We start from the raw sequence: 17,904 nt of genomic DNA on the forward strand, positions 1-17,904 counted from the left end.
ATCCAGGTCATCATAGTCGTAAAGTGCTGAAGTCCATTTGTCTTCAACTTCAGTACCATACATTATGCAAAATGTTGAAAGGACATCATAGTCTATAAGATGACAAAAAAAATCCTCAGGTGAACTGCAGTGTGCGAGGCAGCAGTCGAAAGATAACTGTTCTAACATGTTCTTCCACTTGTCTAATTTTAATGCACTGGATTCTTCTACAAAATAAAAGTCTTTTGAAGGGGTTTGGTTGTTTTGTTTGTCTTCCTGACACTCACGTGCACTGACCATTGATGTGAAAGAGTTATGTTCTGATAGCAGTGGTTTGTCTAGCACTAAATATCATGTAACTTTTTTCAGAGTTCTGAGCTTTTATGCATCAGTAGACAACCATTCAAAGACATTGAGCCAGAAGTTCAGTTGATACTGGATTTGTGAAGGAAAATAATATTGTACAGATATGTAAAGGGACATCCCCTTGGCCAAGTAGCCAGGGCGCATGATCAATTGGAGGCATAGTGACCGGACCTGTCAACTGTCACATACACTCAACACTTTATGAGGAACATTGATCTTGTGTAAAATCAAAAAACACTGCAAATTCTAATGATGTAACTGATATTAGTAACTGCCCATCACCATTACCAATATCTTAGTGAACCCATTTCCCCTAATGTTGTGATTTATTTAATGAATGAATATTTTTGCTCTTTCCTGTATTTGGTGGAACATTCAACAATATTTCTAAATTAATTTTCAGTATGTGTAGCCTATAACCACGAGGTGGTTAAACAACTATAGTGATTTATGAGGACATTCTGGGCTATAATTTCTTATGGCCACCTATTGTGAAACTGCAGAGCAGAGCAGATAATACCTTTAGGGAGGAGGCGGGACATGTTTCGTCTGTTGGTCACCTGTTGCTGTGGTTGGAAGTTCTGGCAGGTATTTACAACTGTCCAGGTCAACACCACAAAGCTTCACGGGGAGCTGCACTACACTGGCTTTTCCTCCTTTCAACTGCCTGCAGATTCCTCACGGAGGCAAAACGTAATGGAGTTCAGAGCTGTGCAAACTTTCTTCTTTCTGTCTCTTTTGTGTCTCAGTGCTGGTGCTGCAGACTCACAAGGTAAGTCAGACAGAACTAGTTCAAAGGGCGTAGCTATGTTCTATCGAGAATAGAGCTACAGTGAATGGTCTGGATTTATGAATGGTGAATTCTGTTCATTGTTAATGAAAAATGAACCAAACTGTTAAAATGTGACATCTGTCAAAATGCTTGTTTTGTCTCATGATTAACAAACAGACAAAGATCTGGCAATGTTTGGGAGTTTCCTATCAGAAGTGACTGAAATGTTAAAAGTTTGATTAACTAATGGGTGATCAATTACCAGATTTGAAACTGTTTCAGTCCTAACCGGTTAAACAGATACTATGATGAAATTGTAGTTTGGGAAAATATATCTTGTTTCTAAAACCAAAAGGGAAGTTATTGTATTTTCTTAGACTTGTTCACTTGGCAGTTGCTTCCATCTGGCAAAGGAAAAAACAATCAAATATTACGTAGCTATAACATATTTTCCCCTTGGAAATTGAACTGAGAAATTGAGCTGACACATTATGACGCTCACACACCCTCAATATCCCAACAGCGCCTGAAGTCCACACAAAGCTTGGGAGCCTGAGAGGTGAATATGTGAGTGTGAAGGGGAAGGAGGCAGGAGTCCATGCCTACCTGGGCGTCCCATTTGCCAAGCCCCCCGTAGGCCCTGCTCTGAGACTGGCTGCACCTCAGCCTGTAGAGGGATGGGAAGGAGTAAGAGACGCCACCAAGCAGCCGCCTATGTAGGTCATCCACTGAGAATCATCATGGTTGCATATAAGATCGCGGTAATCACGCCCAATAGCTACTTATTGATTTAAAAATATAATTTTCAGGTGTGTTCAGCATAGAGAGCTCTCTATTGACCTGTTGGAGAAATTTGGCGCTATGGTGGTAGATATTCCAGACATCTCTGAAGACTGTCTGTACCTCAACATCTACACTCCTGCAAACAGAGCTCATGATGCCAAGCTCCCAGTGAGTAAAAACTCCTTGTCCTTTGAAATGATGCTGCTCAGTTACCAGGAAACAGCTTTTAGAAGTTGTTTTGATGGTTGGAGGTAGTGATATCGGCAAAATGATGAGCCAATGAATGTGGTCTAGTGGATTTAGTTGAATTAAAGGCTGTTTGTGTTAATGTAGTGTTGTACTAATTGAAATTCTTATGAGGTGAGCTCAATTAGAAATAATACATTGTTTAATCCTCATGGGAAAAATAAGGGTCTTTCTTTACTTTACCAGGTCATGGTCTGGATCCACGGGGGAGGGTTTGGTATGGGGTCAGCCTCTGTGTATGATGGCTCTGCCCTGGCTGCCTACCAGGATGTGGTTGTGGTTTTGATCCAGTACCGTTTGGGAGTTCTGGGCTTTCTCAGGTGAAAACACTCAAGTCACAAAGCACAGGAATACATTCTCTTACTTTTGATCTCATCTGTACCACATGTTAAGAAAAACTCAAAACTCAGTCACAGTCACTTTTACCAGCTGGTGTGAATGCAGGTCTGGTAAACGATAATTGTTTGTTCCATCCAGCACTGGAGATGAGCACATGTCCGGGAATTTCGGGCTGCTGGACCAGGTGGAAGCTCTGAGGTGGATCCAGCAGCACGTTCATAACTTTGGAGGAGACCCAGATTCAGTTACGATATTTGGAGAGTCTGCTGGTGGAGTGAGTGTATCCCTTCTGGTAAGGATCAGTCTGGAGAGAGGGTTCCTCTAGATAAACAAATTCATTTGTATCACACATTTATGTCTGTCAACCTGTCATGTCTTCTTTCTTCTGAATTAACAGCTCCTCTCACCATTGTCTGATGGCCTGATCCACCGTGGCATTGCTGAGAGTGGCACTGCTGCAATGGATGTACTCATATTAAATGACCCTCTGCCAGTGGCACAGGTCGGTTATCAGTGTAGCTGTTTCATATGTAACATTATGGATTGAGAACATTGTACCTCTAAATTTTTGTGACATCCCTTTTATTTCTGTCCTCAGATAGTAGCAAATATATCTGGTTGTAGCCTGGAAAGCACAGAGAAGATCTCCCATTGCATGAAAAACCTTGATTTAGATACTTTTGTGGAACTTAGTAAGGTGAGATACTGTATACCAAGTTTAATGTGAAAGTATTAGTTGAACCTGAGCTCACAATGTCCTGTGAAATATTTCTATGAAATCTTTGGATCTTATGAAACTGTAACTGTCTCTTTTCTTTGTATTCTATAAAGGATGCAACATTGAGAGTTTCTGTAAATATTGATGGACACTTCCTGCCAAAACCAGTGGATGAGCTTTACCGTAAAAAAGAACTTCTCACTATACCATTCATGACCGGTGTAAATAACGATGAAGCAGGCTGGTTATTTCCCAATGTAAGTGTGAAATGCTGAATCGTGAATACAATTTCTGTGACTGAAGAGCATACTGATTCCCAGATCAACTCATGAAATAGTTTTGTTTTGCTCCTGTGTGTCTGAGTTAACTGTCACTTTTTCTTTTCTTAGTTCTTGGCTCCTCCAAACTGGACTGAGGGCATGGATAAGGAGCATGTCGTGAACATGCTCACCCTTTTCCAATATGATGTAAGATTAGATACACACTGCCTGACATTAGATTTCCTTATCATGCTCAACTTTCTCTGACAGAAGTCTTCCTCATTTTCTCAAGACCATCGCCAAAGATCTGGTTACACAAGAATATATTGGAACCAGCGAAGACCGTGTGAAAATTAGAAATGGGTTTACTGAGATGCTTGGAGATTTAATATTTACTATCCCAGCCATCAAGACTGCCAATGCCCACAGAGGTAATTCTTCATTCAGTAATTACTCAAATCCATCTCAGAACCTTTAATTTAATGGCATTTGTTTCACACTTTCATAAACATAACACCTGTTACCAGATGCAGGCTCCGCTGTGTACCTGTATGAGTACCAACATGCTCCCTCAATGCTACAGGCAAAAAGGCCAAGCTTTGTTGGAAGTGACCATGGAGATGAAATCCTTACAGTATTAGGATTCTGTTTTACAACTACCCATTTGAGAGTACTTGGTAAGTGTAATTTAAAAATGACTGAATCAACAGAAGACCAGATATGTGAACAGTCCTTGGCTTCCTGGAGTGAAAAGGGTTTTACCAGACTGTCATTATTTTAGATGTCTGCCCTGAAGAGGAGGAGGTGTTTAGCAAAACCATGATGAGCTACTGGGGCAACTTTGCTCGCACAGGGTAGGAACAGCCGCTCAAGAGACACAAAGTTTTCATTAGATGTGGATATAAGACCATTTATTAATAACCTGTTTGTGTGTGTGTGAGCAGGTCTCCTAATGGGGATGGCCTTGTCTACTGGCCAAAGTATGGCGCAGAAGAAGAGTACCTATCAATTGATTTAAAGGAGCAGGTAGTCCGTCATCACCTGAAGAAGAATCGTTTTGTCTTCCACTCTGAGATCCTCCCAGGGAAGATCCAAGAACAGAAGGAGAAAACGGAGCACAGTGAGTTGTAGAAAAGTCAAAATATATCTTGTTTCTAAAACCAAAGGGGAAGTTATTGTATTTTCTAAGACTTGTTCACTTGGCAGTTGCTTCCAATTGGCAAACTACAAAACAATCAAATATTTCATATCCGATGTAATTACAGTTGTTACGTAGCTATAACATATTTTCCCCTGGGAAACTGAACTGAGAAATTGTGAGCTGACACATTATGACGCTCACACACCCTCAATATCCCAACAGCGCCTGAAGTCCACACAAAGCTTGGGAGCCTGAGAGGTGAATATGTGAGTGTGAAGGGGAAGGAGGCAGGAGTCCATGCCTACCTGGGCGTCCCATTTGCCAAGCCCCCCGTAGGCCCTGCTCTGAGACTGGCTGCACCTCAGCCTGTAGAGGGATGGGAAGGAGTAAGAGACGCCACCAAGCAGCCGCCTATGTAGGTCATCCACTGAGAATCATCATGGTTGCATAGCAAGATCGTGGTAATCATGTTCAATAGCTACTTATTGATTAAAAAATATCATTTTCAGGTGTGTTCAGCATAGAGAGTTCTCTATTGATCTCATGGAGAAATTTGGCACTGAGGTGGTAGATATTCCAGACATCTCTGAAGACTGTCTGTACCTCAACATCTACACTCCTGCAAACAGAGCTCATGATGCCAAGCTCCCAGTGAGTAAAAACTCCCTGTCCTTTGAAATGATGCTGCTCAGTTACCAGGAATCAGCTTTTAGAAGTTGTTTGGATGGTTGGAAGTAGTGATATTGGCAAAATGATGAGCCAATGAATGTGGTTTTGTGGATTTAGTTGAATTAAAGGCTGTTTGTGTTAATGTAGTGTTGATTGAAATTGTTATGAGGTGAGCTCAATTAGATATTTATTGTTTAATCCTCATGGAAAAAATAAGGGTCTTTCTTTACTTTACCAGGTCATGGTCTGGATCCATGGGGGAGGGTTTGGTATTGGGTCAGCCTCTGTGTATGATGGCTCTGCCCTGGCTGCCTACCAGGATGTGGTTGTGGTTTTGATCCAGTACCGTTTGGGAGTTCTGGGCTTTCTCAGGTGAAAACACTCAAGTCACAAAGCACAGGAATACATTCTCTTACTTTTGATCTCATCTGTACCACATGTTAAGAAAAACTCAAAACTCAGTCACGGTAACTTTTACCAGCTGGTGTGAATGCAGGTCTGGTAAACGATAATTGTTTGTTCCATCCAGCACTGGAGATGAGCACATGTCCGGGAATTTCGGGCTGCTGGACCAGGTGGAAGCTCTGAGGTGGATCCAGCAGCACGTTCATAATTTTGGAGGAGACCCAGATTCAGTTACGATATTTGGAGAGTCTGCTGGTGGAGTGAGTGTATCCCTTCTGGTAAGGATCAGTCTGGAGAGAGGATTTCTTTAGATAAACAAATTAATTTGTATCGCACATTTATGTCTGTCAACCTGTCATGTCTTCTTTCTTCTGAATTAACAGCTCCTCTCACCATTGTCTGATGGCCTGATCCACCGTGGCATTGCTGAGAGTGGCACTGCTGCAATGGATGCACTCATATTAAATGACCCTCTACCAGTGGCACAGGTCGGTTATCAGTGTGGCTGTTTTATAGTAAATATTGATTGAGAACATCATTGTACCTCTAAATCGTTGTAACATCCCTTTTATTTCTGTCCTCAGATAGTAGCAAATATATCTGGTTGTAGCCTGGAAAGCACAGAGAAGATCTCCCATTGCATGAAAAACCTTGATTTAGATACTTTTGTGGAACTTAGTAAGGTGAGATACTGTATACCAAGTTTACGCACACTAATTGGAAAGTATTAGTTGAACTTGAGCTCACAGTGTCCTGTGAAATATTTCTGTGAAATCTTTGGATTTTATGAAACTGTAACTGTCTCTTTTCTACATTTCATTCTATAAAGGATGTAACATTGAGAATTTCTGTAAGTATTGATGGACACTTCCTGCCAAAACCAGTGGATAAGCTTTTCCGTAACAAAGAACTTCTCACTCTACCATTCATGACCGGTGTAAATAACGATGAAGCAGGCTGGTTACTTCCCAGTGTAAGTGTGAAATGCTGAATTGTGAATACAATTTCTGTGACTGAAGAGCATACTGATTCCCAGATCAACTCATGAAATAGTTTTGTTTTGCTCCTGTGTGTCTGAGTTAACTGTCACTTTTTCTTTTTTTAGTTCTTGGCTCCTCCAAACTGGACAGAGGGGATGGATAAGGAGCATGTCGTGAACATGTTCTCCCTTTTCCAATATGATGTAAGATTAGATACACACTGCCTGACATTAGATTTCCTTATCATGCTCAACTTTCTCTGACAGAAGTCTTCCTCATTTTCTCAAGGCCATCACCACAGATCTGCTTATACAAGAATATATTGGAACCAGCGAAGACCGTGAGAAAATTAGAAATGGGTTTACTGAGTTGCTTGGAGATTTCATGTTTACTGTCCCAGCCATCAAGACTGCCAATGCCCACAGAGGTAATTCTTCATTCAGTGATTACTCAAATCCATCTCAGAACCTTTAATTTAATAGCATTTGTTTCACACTTTCATAAACATAACACCTGTTACCAGATGCAGGCTCCGCTGTGTACCTGTATGAGTACCAACATGCTCCCTCAATGCTGCAGGCAAAAAGGCCAAGCTTTGTTGGAAGTGACCATGGAGATGAAATCTTTACAGTATTAGGACTCTGTTTTACGACTACCTATGTGAGAGTACTTGGTAAGTGTAATTTAAAAATGACTGGATCAACAGAAGACCAGGTATGTGAGCAGTCCTTGGCTTCCTGGAGTGAAAAGGGTTTTAACAGACTGTCATTATTTTAGATGTCTGCCCTGAAGAGGAGGAGGTGTTTAGCAAAACCGTGATGAGCTACTGGGGCAACTTTGCTCGCACAGGGTAGGAACAGCCGCTCAAGAGACACAAAGTTTTCATTAGATGTGGATATAAGACCCTTTATTAATAACCTGTTTGTGTGTGTGTGAGCAGGTCTCCTAATGGGGATGGCCTTGTCCACTGGCCAAAGTATGGCACAGAAGAAGAGTACCTATCAATTGATTTAAAGGAGCAGGTAGTCCGTCATCACCTGAAGAAGAATCGTTTTGTCTTCCACTCTGAGATCCTCCCAGGGAAGATCCAAGAACAGAAGGAGAAAATGGAGCACAGCGAGCTGTAGAAAAGTCAGCCCAATCACATAAAAAAGAAAAAAAATATTTGATGAGATGGATGAGAGGCGAAACATCCTCATGAATCAAAAGAAGTCCAGTTGCCTTCAACTTCAGTACCATACATTATGTGAAATTTTGAAAGTACATCCTTTCAAAAATGTAGTCTCAGATGATTAAAGTGTGTGAGGCTGCAGTCGAAAGAAAGAAACATGTTCTTCCACATGCCTAATTGTAATGCTCTGGATTATTCTACAAAATAAAAGTCTTTTGAAGGGGTTTGGTTGTTTTGTTTGTCTCCCTGACATTCATGTGCACAGACCATTGATGTGAGTTGTCTGAGATTATAGTGTAATGATATCAGTGGTTTGTTGGTTTGCTATTTTGGGGTTAATTGAGCAGAGGGCTTGTGTAAAATAGGGCTTGTTGAGCAAAGTGCAACAAACTGTTATGTAATCAAAATTCAACCGTGGCACTTGAGATAATGGCAGTGGGTGAAAGTTGAGAGTGGCCTTCCTGTGCTCCAGCAGGGTGATCCACATAAAAAAAAACACAGAAAGAAGAAACAGGTATAGTGGGTTCTTTTCAGTTTTTTGTTTTTATTACTGAGAAGAGCGCTTAAGCTGAAAAGCTCCCTGAAGTCCAATGTGAGCAGTTCAATAGGTCAAACTTAATTGTTTTTTCCCGCAAAATCAGGCTTATGGCATTGAAAATAGTACAAAGCAACACTTTTCAAAGGCAAATCATTCAAATAGCTGGGTACAGAGGGCTTACAGACAGGAAATGTATAAAACTAACATCCTACCATTGAGAATCAATATAATGTGACAAAAATAAAAGAAATGATGCTCCAGCAGTCTTTTTTTTTTTTGTGCAAATTTTAGTAAAGCTGCAGTCTGATATAAAAGTGCTGGCCAGTGGTTTTGAATGATTCACTATTTTGCCCAGACAAGTGCACTTGGAATAAGAAAGCTACTGGGCATCCCCATCAGGCCGTAATGAGACATACAGACACTTACTTGGTACTTTGAGATGCACTTTGAGCTGTTAGTTTGTGTAAAGTTCTGCAAGCCTGGTCTCAGGTTCGAAACAAATTGGAAAAGTGGAGGGAAGAGCTTTGCAGGTATGAAGCCAGGCAAACACTGTGTCAGCCATTTAAACAAAGAACAAATGCAATACATTTCAAAGGTAAGACAAGTTTCTGTTTCAGACCATAATTATATAAGCACATAAACTGTATATTTTTCATACTTTGATTAATTCCAGCTTATGTAAAGGTTATGTTATTCTATTGCGATACATCTTTCCAACTTACATAATATTTCATGGTGGCGTGGTGATATCAAACATATGTCTGATGTAAGACGTATGAGCCAAATCATATCACTGAACCAGATATCTCAAAAGTTCAAAGGACAAAAACGTCTGCCTAACACTGGCTTATAAAGCTACGGTGTTTGATAAGACAGCAAGTTGTCTCTTGTCAATGATTAGAAAATTGCCCGGTGGTAAAACTCACTCTGCATTTCTATTGAACAAATTAATAAAATGAATGTCACTTTGTACATTTTTTTTAGTTATACACATAAATACTTTTGTCCTGGTTGTTAGTGACGTGTGGCAAAGAGAAAAACACCTGAGATGCTGTTTTTTTCTAAATTCTGATGTCTCAAAAGCAAAAAAAGAAATAAAATAAAATAAATTAATAAAAAATAAAAAGCAAGGCATGCTGCTTCACTAAAGTAAAACGTCATGATCCGATAATTATGAATGTTGCATGATTACATCTAAATAAAACGCAGCATGCAGTCCAATATGTTGGGCACTGACATTATTATAATACTATATAGTTGATTACATTGGACACCTTTATCTTCTTCAAGCACTGCTGAGTACAGACATGGTTTTCGAATCAGAGGCACATACAGTTTGATCCATAATAAGTGGTATGAAATATCATTCTTTTTCTCCTGCAGGTAATAAATAAATAAATAAAGAACTTGCGACCTGTTATCATGCTGCACTGAAGGATTAAGGTTCTATAGAGGTGAGGTGTTGCCCCTAGAGACCATTAAAAGTGCTTGTCTGGGAACAGGAGTGCGGGAGTGCTAGGTCAGGGTGATATAGCTAGCTTAATTAGACAGTAAAACCCAACGTTTGTGAAACACACACAGATAGAACCTGGAGAGTTAAGGTCATGAGCTAACATGATACTATTGTTGCCAGCGGAGGACAGAGGTGATTCGTGTGTAATGGTTGTTGTTATGCATTGTATTTGTGGTAAGAGACTTTAAAGCTTGGTGCATCAGGACGTCCAGGACTGCATGTTGCGCAGCATGGCCTCAAATCGCTCCATGTTTGGGGCATGAGCGTGGGCTAGATGGTCCGTCAGGCGACTGTACAGACTGAAAGACTTCAACTCCAGCCAGATGAAACCAAAACGGTCCTCGTCAAACAGCACAAAGAGCCCCGGGGTGCGCTCTGGACTTGTAAAGCCGTGCCCAGCGATCAGGCCCGTCCCATAGAAGCTGAAATGGAGGATTTCAATTTGTCAGTAAATCAATAATTAAACAGATGACCGTTTCAATTAATAATTCATAGTCTCAGTTCTCACAGACAGTACTTAGAAAACGATAACACGACATTATCTTAATTTAAAGGGATGGTTCAACATCTTGGCAACTTGGCCCATTGCCATAATCCCTAAAGTCTTTAATTGTTGGTGTAAGCTATTTTAAGAATGGCGGAGCAGAGCCGCGAGCTGCTCAGAGCTACGCTACGGAGGCTTATGGGATTTCTTGGTTTCCCTCATCAAACTCATCAAATACATAATCCAACAACTCCAAAACGCTCCTGTGGACAAGTTGTGACCACGCTATGAGATAATAACGGAACATTACGAGACAGAGTTGAGCCGCATTAATATTAGTTCGAAAACGAAAACAACTCCAGTGGTAAAGTTATTATCTCATAGCGTGGTGAATGTGCAGGTCACAACCTGTCCACGAGAGCGTTTTGGAGTTTTTGGATTTAATGAGTTTGATGAGGGAAACCAAGAAATTCCATGAGCCTCCGTAGCGTAGCTCTGCTCTGCCGTTTTAAAAATAGCTTACACCGACAAATAAAGGTAACAAACCTACTCCAAAGACTATAGGGATTATGGCAATGGGCCAATTGGCCAAAATGTTCAACTATCCCTTTAAGAACTTATAATTATTGTAGGAATTTTAATTCAGCTTAATAGCAACCAGTTAACGTGATGAGGACAAAAAATACAGGTTTTTAACAATCCCATGACAACATTACATGCAACCAAATAAAAGAGATTTCTGCAATTATACTTCTCTTGCAGGTTGCCTGTAATAAATCTTCAGTTACAGACCAACAGCTGTTTTTGTTTTGATGCACCTAAGAAGCACTCTGAACCAATTGTCCATTGTGCGTCATGCACGGTTTAATTAATTGTCATAGCCAGAAATCACCATAATCTTTTTTATATGGTCAATTAAATGTTATTAAATATCCTCGGCTGTAAATCCATAATTCTACGGTTCAAGGCAACAAACTTCCCTATAATAGATGTTCAGCCAACACTCACTTTCTGACAAACACTCATTAGAGGCTGATATGATTTCAGCCTCTTGGCCATGAGCTTTCAACAATGAAGCAATTTCCATAACAGCTCAAGAACAATAGGCGCACAGTGTCTAACACCGCTGTTGTTGTGGTAGAAAAATCAACAGGCACCAGTCCACCTGTGTAAGCTCATGAGCTCTTACCATTTCCTACAGGTGCGTGGGTACACCTCGTTGCGAGCCATAACCCCCAGAGGCAGGACGAATGGCTGGACGTCAGGAGGACTGGTGCTGCTGCTGCTGGGGCCAGGTTGGCAGCTGTCTGAGCAGGCACCGTGGTCTATGTCCATCCCTTCTGCTCCGCTGGGACCCCCACAGGCCCCCTCTGCTGTACCACTGTCTGTGGCGGGGTTGCCCTTGGCCCGTTGCTCCGCTTCCCTCTGCACTTCTTCATGTATTCCCAGTACAAGTCGAGAGAGTTCCTCTATTTTCCGCTGGTGCTCCAAGTCTGGGAGAACCACGGGCCGCCTCAGGTCAATATCCAAAGTGAGTTGCCCTGCAGGAACGTTGGGGTCTCCCTGCAGGAAGGGGGGAAATGATTATGTTTGCACAACTATCAGATCAATTTGGTGGGTTAATGTTTCATTTACTGCGTCAAAACTGTCAGAATATTAGCATTTAGAGGCACTTTGTGTGTATGAGTGCTTGCTTAAAGCTTGACTGACGTCAGGAATATTGGCCGAGTAGGTTGTTATTGGATTGGAGGAGGATGGCCTGTAGGACATTTACAGGATGTTTAATAATTCACAGTGAACCTGTGATTATTTTCAACTGTAGCATGCCAACATGCATATGAGTCAAAACTGGAGAGAGTTAGTTTCTTTTTAGGGCAAGCACAACCTCTGGTAATGATTGTTCATCAACTTACAGTGAGCTTCGTGGCTCTTGCAGAATCCCCGTGGAAACTGAGCATTACAATCTCCAAGCCGTGACTGCCATAGGTTCCTTTGAAGAGGCCTGGCTGCAGCAGGTCAGAGGGCATGAAAGGAGGAAGATAGATGCGCCGGTACGTCAAGCAGTTACTGTCAAAAAGAAGCAGAGGAGTCTCTGTCAGAATTTCATGGATACATTCTACATTCACCCACAAGAGAAATCAGAACCATCTCCTCAGATTAAACGCCGTCGTTATCAATACAGTTTAATCCATTTGAGCTACTGAAGACATGAAACATGAAACAAAGACCCATACTCATATTGACTAGTGTAAATGAACTTCATCAGGATGAGCTCCTGCATGTGTTCATGGAAGATTTCTTCCAGCGTCCGACCCCATTCTTCCTCCAACCATGTCCTGAACTCCTGCAAACACAAACACACGCACACACTGATACGGTGTATTTACAAAACATGTAATTACTGTACATTCTGATAAGTAGTGAAGATAAGTGAATTATTCCAAACAGGTCATAAGCCGGTCAGTAGGTTGAGCTGTCACACCTCTTGTCTGCCTCCTGGCATGCGGTGATGATCCGTCTGGTTACATTTAGTTGAAAATTCATCCTTCTTGACAGTCTAAAAATAACAGAATATGACACATATTAAAGTATGGCCTACTTTGATAAGCCACTAACCTCAAATTAAAGTAGAATGAGTTATCCGATTCATAAAATATACACTGAATTCTGGCAGGCTTGTTTCTTAGGTGCACAGATAGGCTTTCGAGCTGTGTTAGCTCTTACCTGTATGTCTCCTTTGTGGGGTCCCTTGTGTCCGTACATACACTCCACAGTGGCCTTTTTGGTCTCCCACATGTGGATACGGAAGAGTGGCCGTCTTCTCATTGGATCCTCCACACGGGGGTCATGAGGTGGCAAATACATCCAGCCAATGATGAATAACCCATCCACCTGAATGAGAATTACTTTTAATGATTTATCAGTCATTGCAATATGCCTAAATTAAATTAGGCTGCCAAAGTACCGGTAATAGCTGCTAAATATTTCTCCACTTTAATTAAGCATTTGACTTTGTAGATCAAACTGTAAATTGTAGCAATTTGTTCTCATCTTATTAAACGTCTTGATTGAGAAATACTACTTACCACAACATTGAGCAATCCACCATAAGGACCTATATCAGGCTGCCATAAGCCCAAAATATGTCTGTATGGGTGAAGCACTGCAACACAAAAGCACAACATTGCACCTTAGTAGTGAGTTTCTGCAGTCACACAGGCATATTCTGCTCCAAGCGGCACTGTGCGTGGTTAGAAACACAAGTGGACAACTTTTCGTGTAGGGTGTGTAGACACAAGAAAGGAGAAAGTGTTAACCGACCATGTTCCTGTCAGTCAAGTTTTAAACACACACAGCACGCCAAATCATACAGCCTGCTAATTCTCACATAATATAAAAGCAAACACTGCAGTGGAGAATTATTACAGGCGTGCAATGCATAACACTGCTGCAACGGTTTGCTTTGAAATCAAATCAACAAACGCCCAACCCCTCATGCTGCAGCCATCAATCATTGATGCCTGTCTGTCGACATACAGTGTGTGTACACATCTCTATAGTCCATGTGCTTGTAGTCCGGGAGGAGTTTCACAAAGCGCCCAGACTTCACCCGTGGGTTTACACCTGGACAGGGCAGGCACAACACAGGCATGTGTAGAGCGACCATGGAGCACTCATGGCTTAGTCCAAATGCAGCACAATAATGAATTCAGTAAATGTGCCAAAATGATCAGGTGCTGCCACTTTGTCTGGTATATTTTGCAGCAACTGCTATTTCAAAATGCAACATATGCTCCATATTTCTGCTGATTAACTATTGAGAAACAAATATGTTCAAAAAAGTTTTAAAAGTTGAACTATCAAAAGTCTTTGGGGAGTAAAGAATCCACATTCATATCAGGTAACAAAAAGCTAAAAACGGTTTCTATCTGCATCTAATCACAGTCAGGATTAGGGAGATCTGTGACTGCAACTGGTGAATAACACGATGGAGCAGAACTAGGAAGAAACCAAATAATTAATTGATCAATTGATCTGTGACCTCATGGCTGTTTTAAGTGATGGTGGTTGTACTCACGTTTAACATAGAGCTCCCGGCTTGATACTCCTCCAGCTTCTATCTTCCTCAGATCCTCCTTCATACCAAACTCTGCAGACAGAAAACACACGAGGGAAATGAACATTAAATTTAAATGTCTCTATCAGTGTTAGTGGTAATGGAAATGAGTTGTACAGCGACTCTTATTTTTAAACACATATGACAAAATAGTGGCATTTAGCACTTTTATCCAAATCTGGACAAGCTGGTTGTTGTGGGTAATAACAAGCAGAGCTGCTTTGTAGCAATATTTTAATTTGGTTAGGTAATACATTAAAATTATCTTAACCTAAAGATATCCAACAAGTATATTCTGGTGTGAGAAATATACTGGATGGTTTTTCAAGAGTCAGTTGATTAATAATACAATAATAATTGATCAATTGCCTAACTGAGCAGTACATGACATGACCTTTCAAAATATGAGGGAATCATTAAAGGTCCAGTGTGTAATATGGGGGTAAAACTGTGATATCTAGCATTCAGCTTCTAGTTTGCAGCGCTCACTCGCTCGCACTTATCCCTCCCGTCGGTAAAGTGGCCGTGGCCTCGGAGGGAAAAAACCGTGTTTACCAGGACTGGGAGCAACTGGGAGTATTTCAGGAGCATGGAGCGATGAGGTAAAGATCTAAACCATTCTACGATATGTCTGCCGTTTCCTACTCCTTCTTCTTTTAGAAAAAACAACATTTATCTGTCAGAACGAATTATATCAGCCAGCGGTAAATCTCCAGAGAGCTACAGGTAACTTCATCAGATCACTTTCTCCGTGGGATGACGACGGAGGTTGGCCGGTCGATCGTCACAGGAGACCGGCTATAGAACAGACCGGCATCTCTATGCAAATGAGAATGACTGAGGCATCCTGGGTAATTTAGGGGCAGCGCCTGGCATTTTAAAATTGCACTCAGTAGCTTTTTGTGTTTTGATGGAGCGTAGACTAACTAACAATCAATTTTAATGTTTTATTTTTTGCTTCTTTTGTAGCACTATGTCTCATAATTATTTTTACACCCTCCCTGAAACCGACCGTTCATGCTATCTTGAAAAACTACAATTAATCTACCGGTATATGCCCATTTAGCCTCCCACAATGATCAATGACCCCACACAGTGGCCAGAAATGTCTTACCCGGACATCTACACGTATTTGGTCGAATCACCAGGTAGGTTTTGGCTAAGTGTTGTCTGTTAATAGCCTGTTAATAGCCAACTTTTTAGTAGTTAGTTTGTTAAGCCAGTTAGGCTGAACTTTTCAATGGAGGGATCCCGGGCGCTGCCCCTAAATTACCCAGGATGCCTCAGTCACTCTCATTTGCTTAAAGATGCCGCTCTGGTCTATTGCCTCTGACGAGACGGTGGTGACAACTCTTTCACCAGTCAGTGGTCTGCAAGGTTTACAAGTCATTTTAGTACCTCCACGTACTTTTACCTAATGGTAAAAATGGTGAGTCGACTCGAGCCGGTACCACGTAATGGAAACGTGGCATTAAATTAGATCAGAACAAAAACAATGAACACATTGCTGTAGAAGTACAGTAGAAGCGGTTGGCGCCAGTAAGTTCAAAATGGCAGACAGATGTTGTCATCTCCGGGAGCACTGTGTCATTACGTCAACTCCTCATTCCTAATTTATAGAATAATTATATGGCTATGAAAACCCAACAAATTTTATTTAGCGATTATACGCTTGTACTAATATATTAATGGGTATATTCAGATCTTCTCAATTATAACACACTGAACCTTTAAGTGTATCTTTACATTTTTACATACCACATGTGTCTGATTATAGCTGCAAGTGATCTATCATAGGCTATTTGTTTTGCTCCCACTGTCATGCTGTTTCATAACTAACCAAATTAAGTGGTTGGATGTGGATGGTGGTGGTGGTGATCACGAGCATGATAATGCTCACGTCTCCCAAAAAGGCTGAGAACGGCACTGCATCAACAAGCCGTATCAGCTTGGCTACAAATAGAAAAGGCCTAAAAACAGCCCAAGGCCATTTTCCCCGTCTCCTTCTTCCTACCTGTTGTTTTTTTAAACAGTGATGACTCGCAGCGATTACTTTCATTTTCGTCATAGTTCCCGTCCTGATCGATAGAAATACTTCACATGCATTTTCGATGAGCCAGAGCTCTCTCTCTCTCTCTAGCACACACAAATCTGTCAATAAAAGGGGGATTACATGACATAACTAATATTAATGCGACTCGATGCTTTTTTTTTTTTTTTACTAAGCGGTCTGAGCCGCTGGTGTTAGCTATATCATCTCACTCTGCGTGCACTGTTGAGACACTTTACCTTCAATGCACCGCCTTCTCCAGATGGTTTCAGTGCTGAGGATTTGTCTGAATTTCTTGCAGACGAGGGCCACATTAGGCAGGGCTGGTCCGGGGAGCAGGGAGATTATTTCCACCAGGATCTCCGGCGGTAGTTCCGCTAATGATTGCGGGTGCGGAGGTCCCGTGCTCCTCCTGCGGTGGTTCAGAAAGCCCTCGGTGTTGACATGACCGCTGCCATTATCACAAGCGTCACTCGGCCCTGCAGTGGCGGCGCCGCTCTCCGGGCCTCCTCCTCCTCCTCCTCCTCCTGCAACGCCGCCGCAGACGTCGCCTTGCCTCTTGCCGACGATCCGCTCCCCTTCTTCCTCGTCCATGTCGGAATCGCTGCCCTGATCCTGCTGATTATGCCGCTGTCGCCTGCGGCACCTTCGCGACTGACCCACTCCGCAGAGCCTGGCACAAACAGCCATCCGTAGTCACCAAACAGGCAACATTACATCACTACACAACACAACACATCAGCTGCAGTCGGGGCTGATCTCCTCCTGTCCTCGCGCGAGCATGAGCAGAAAACATCTTCCGACGTCACATCGTTGCACGCACGTAGCTACGCAGCGTGGTGGTGACGTCACGCAGCAGCAGCAGCAGGTGAAGACGAAGAGAAGATCCATCCAGTCTAGACAATACGTCTCAGTTACAGCTTCAGACTTCCCTAAGTGGCCTTTATTAAAGAATATGTGCAGATGTAGTCAGGGCAGGAGGAGGCAAACGAAAATAAAGAAAAAAAAAAAATCATAATCACACACATCAAAACTGCATGAAGACTAAATTAAAATAGTCCTTGTATATGACAAAGTTTGTGTCTGAGTAGTCACAATGGTCAGACACACCTGGATTAATCAGTGTGTCCAATAATGTAAGACAGGAAATAAAGGAGCTGCCTTAAGTTCAGGAAGTAGTGGAGCTGTGCATAGAGCCCATTAATTAGGGCCACGGGCAATCGCACCGGGCACTACTGTTATTGTGTGGATTTTTTCCTAGTTATTAGTGTGAATGCTGGAAGCATTCACATTATTCGGTTCGGCCATTTTCTGCCTTTCTTCGTCATGTAACTAGTCCTTCATACTTTGTGCTATTTCAACAATTCAAATAT

At 41.8% G+C, this 17,904-nt stretch overlaps 4 protein-coding genes across 5 annotated transcripts in view; 3 read left to right on the forward strand and 1 right to left on the reverse strand.

The window, feature by feature from the left end:
- LOC146986025 (fatty acyl-CoA hydrolase precursor, medium chain-like) overlaps window positions 1-233 on the forward strand; it is a 10,961-nt gene extending 10,728 nt beyond the window's left edge. The window contains exon 15 of the mRNA XM_085779580.1: window positions 139-233. The gene's annotated coding sequence lies outside the window, so the exon portion shown is untranslated. The remainder of the gene's footprint in view (window positions 1-138) is intronic.
- Window positions 234-941: 708 nt separating this feature from the next.
- Window positions 942-4,594, forward strand: LOC146986027 (fatty acyl-CoA hydrolase precursor, medium chain-like). The gene is made up of 13 exons (XM_085779581.1): window positions 942-1,117; window positions 1,641-1,833; window positions 1,927-2,068; window positions 2,333-2,466; window positions 2,624-2,777; window positions 2,883-2,987; window positions 3,084-3,182; window positions 3,317-3,460; window positions 3,593-3,670; window positions 3,756-3,894; window positions 3,991-4,140; window positions 4,245-4,317; window positions 4,408-4,594. Exons 1-13 carry the CDS (start codon window positions 1,042-1,044, stop codon window positions 4,592-4,594), a joined length of 1,674 nt encoding a protein of 557 aa, XP_085635707.1. The 5' UTR covers window positions 942-1,041.
- Window positions 4,595-4,801: 207 nt separating this feature from the next.
- LOC146986028 (pyrethroid hydrolase Ces2e-like) lies at window positions 4,802-7,912 on the forward strand (the record flags this gene model as incomplete). The annotated part of the gene is made up of 12 exons (XM_085779584.1): window positions 4,802-5,019; window positions 5,114-5,255; window positions 5,512-5,645; window positions 5,803-5,956; window positions 6,062-6,166; window positions 6,263-6,361; window positions 6,508-6,651; window positions 6,784-6,861; window positions 6,947-7,085; window positions 7,182-7,331; window positions 7,436-7,508; window positions 7,599-7,912. Coding segments are annotated over 12 exons (1,623 nt in total), but the record flags the coding sequence as incomplete, so codon positions are not given.
- A 441-nt stretch (window positions 7,913-8,353) lies between these two features.
- On the reverse strand, window positions 8,354-17,281 carry fbxo31 (F-box protein 31). 2 transcript variants are annotated; one of them, XM_085779585.1, is made up of 10 exons: window positions 16,771-17,281; window positions 14,443-14,514; window positions 13,902-13,988; window positions 13,451-13,527; window positions 13,089-13,256; window positions 12,847-12,921; window positions 12,599-12,708; window positions 12,278-12,431; window positions 11,554-11,927; window positions 8,354-10,302 (listed from the first exon to the last, which is right to left on the reverse strand). In XM_085779585.1, exons 1-10 carry the CDS (start codon window positions 17,219-17,221, stop codon window positions 10,080-10,082), a joined length of 1,791 nt encoding a protein of 596 aa, XP_085635711.1. In that variant the 5' UTR covers window positions 17,222-17,281; the 3' UTR covers window positions 8,354-10,079. The 2 variants fall into 2 exon arrangements, with proteins under 2 accessions (XP_085635711.1, XP_085635713.1); XM_085779587.1 differs by lacking the exon at window positions 13,902-13,988.
- Window positions 17,282-17,904: the final 623 nt, after the last annotated feature.

The sequence above is a fragment of the Trachurus japonicus genome, chromosome 6 (genome assembly GCF_045865225.1).
Source record: "Trachurus japonicus isolate A0001 chromosome 6, Traja_1.0".
In the NCBI taxonomy this organism is placed as follows: Eukaryota; Metazoa; Chordata; class Actinopteri; order Carangiformes; family Carangidae; genus Trachurus; species Trachurus japonicus.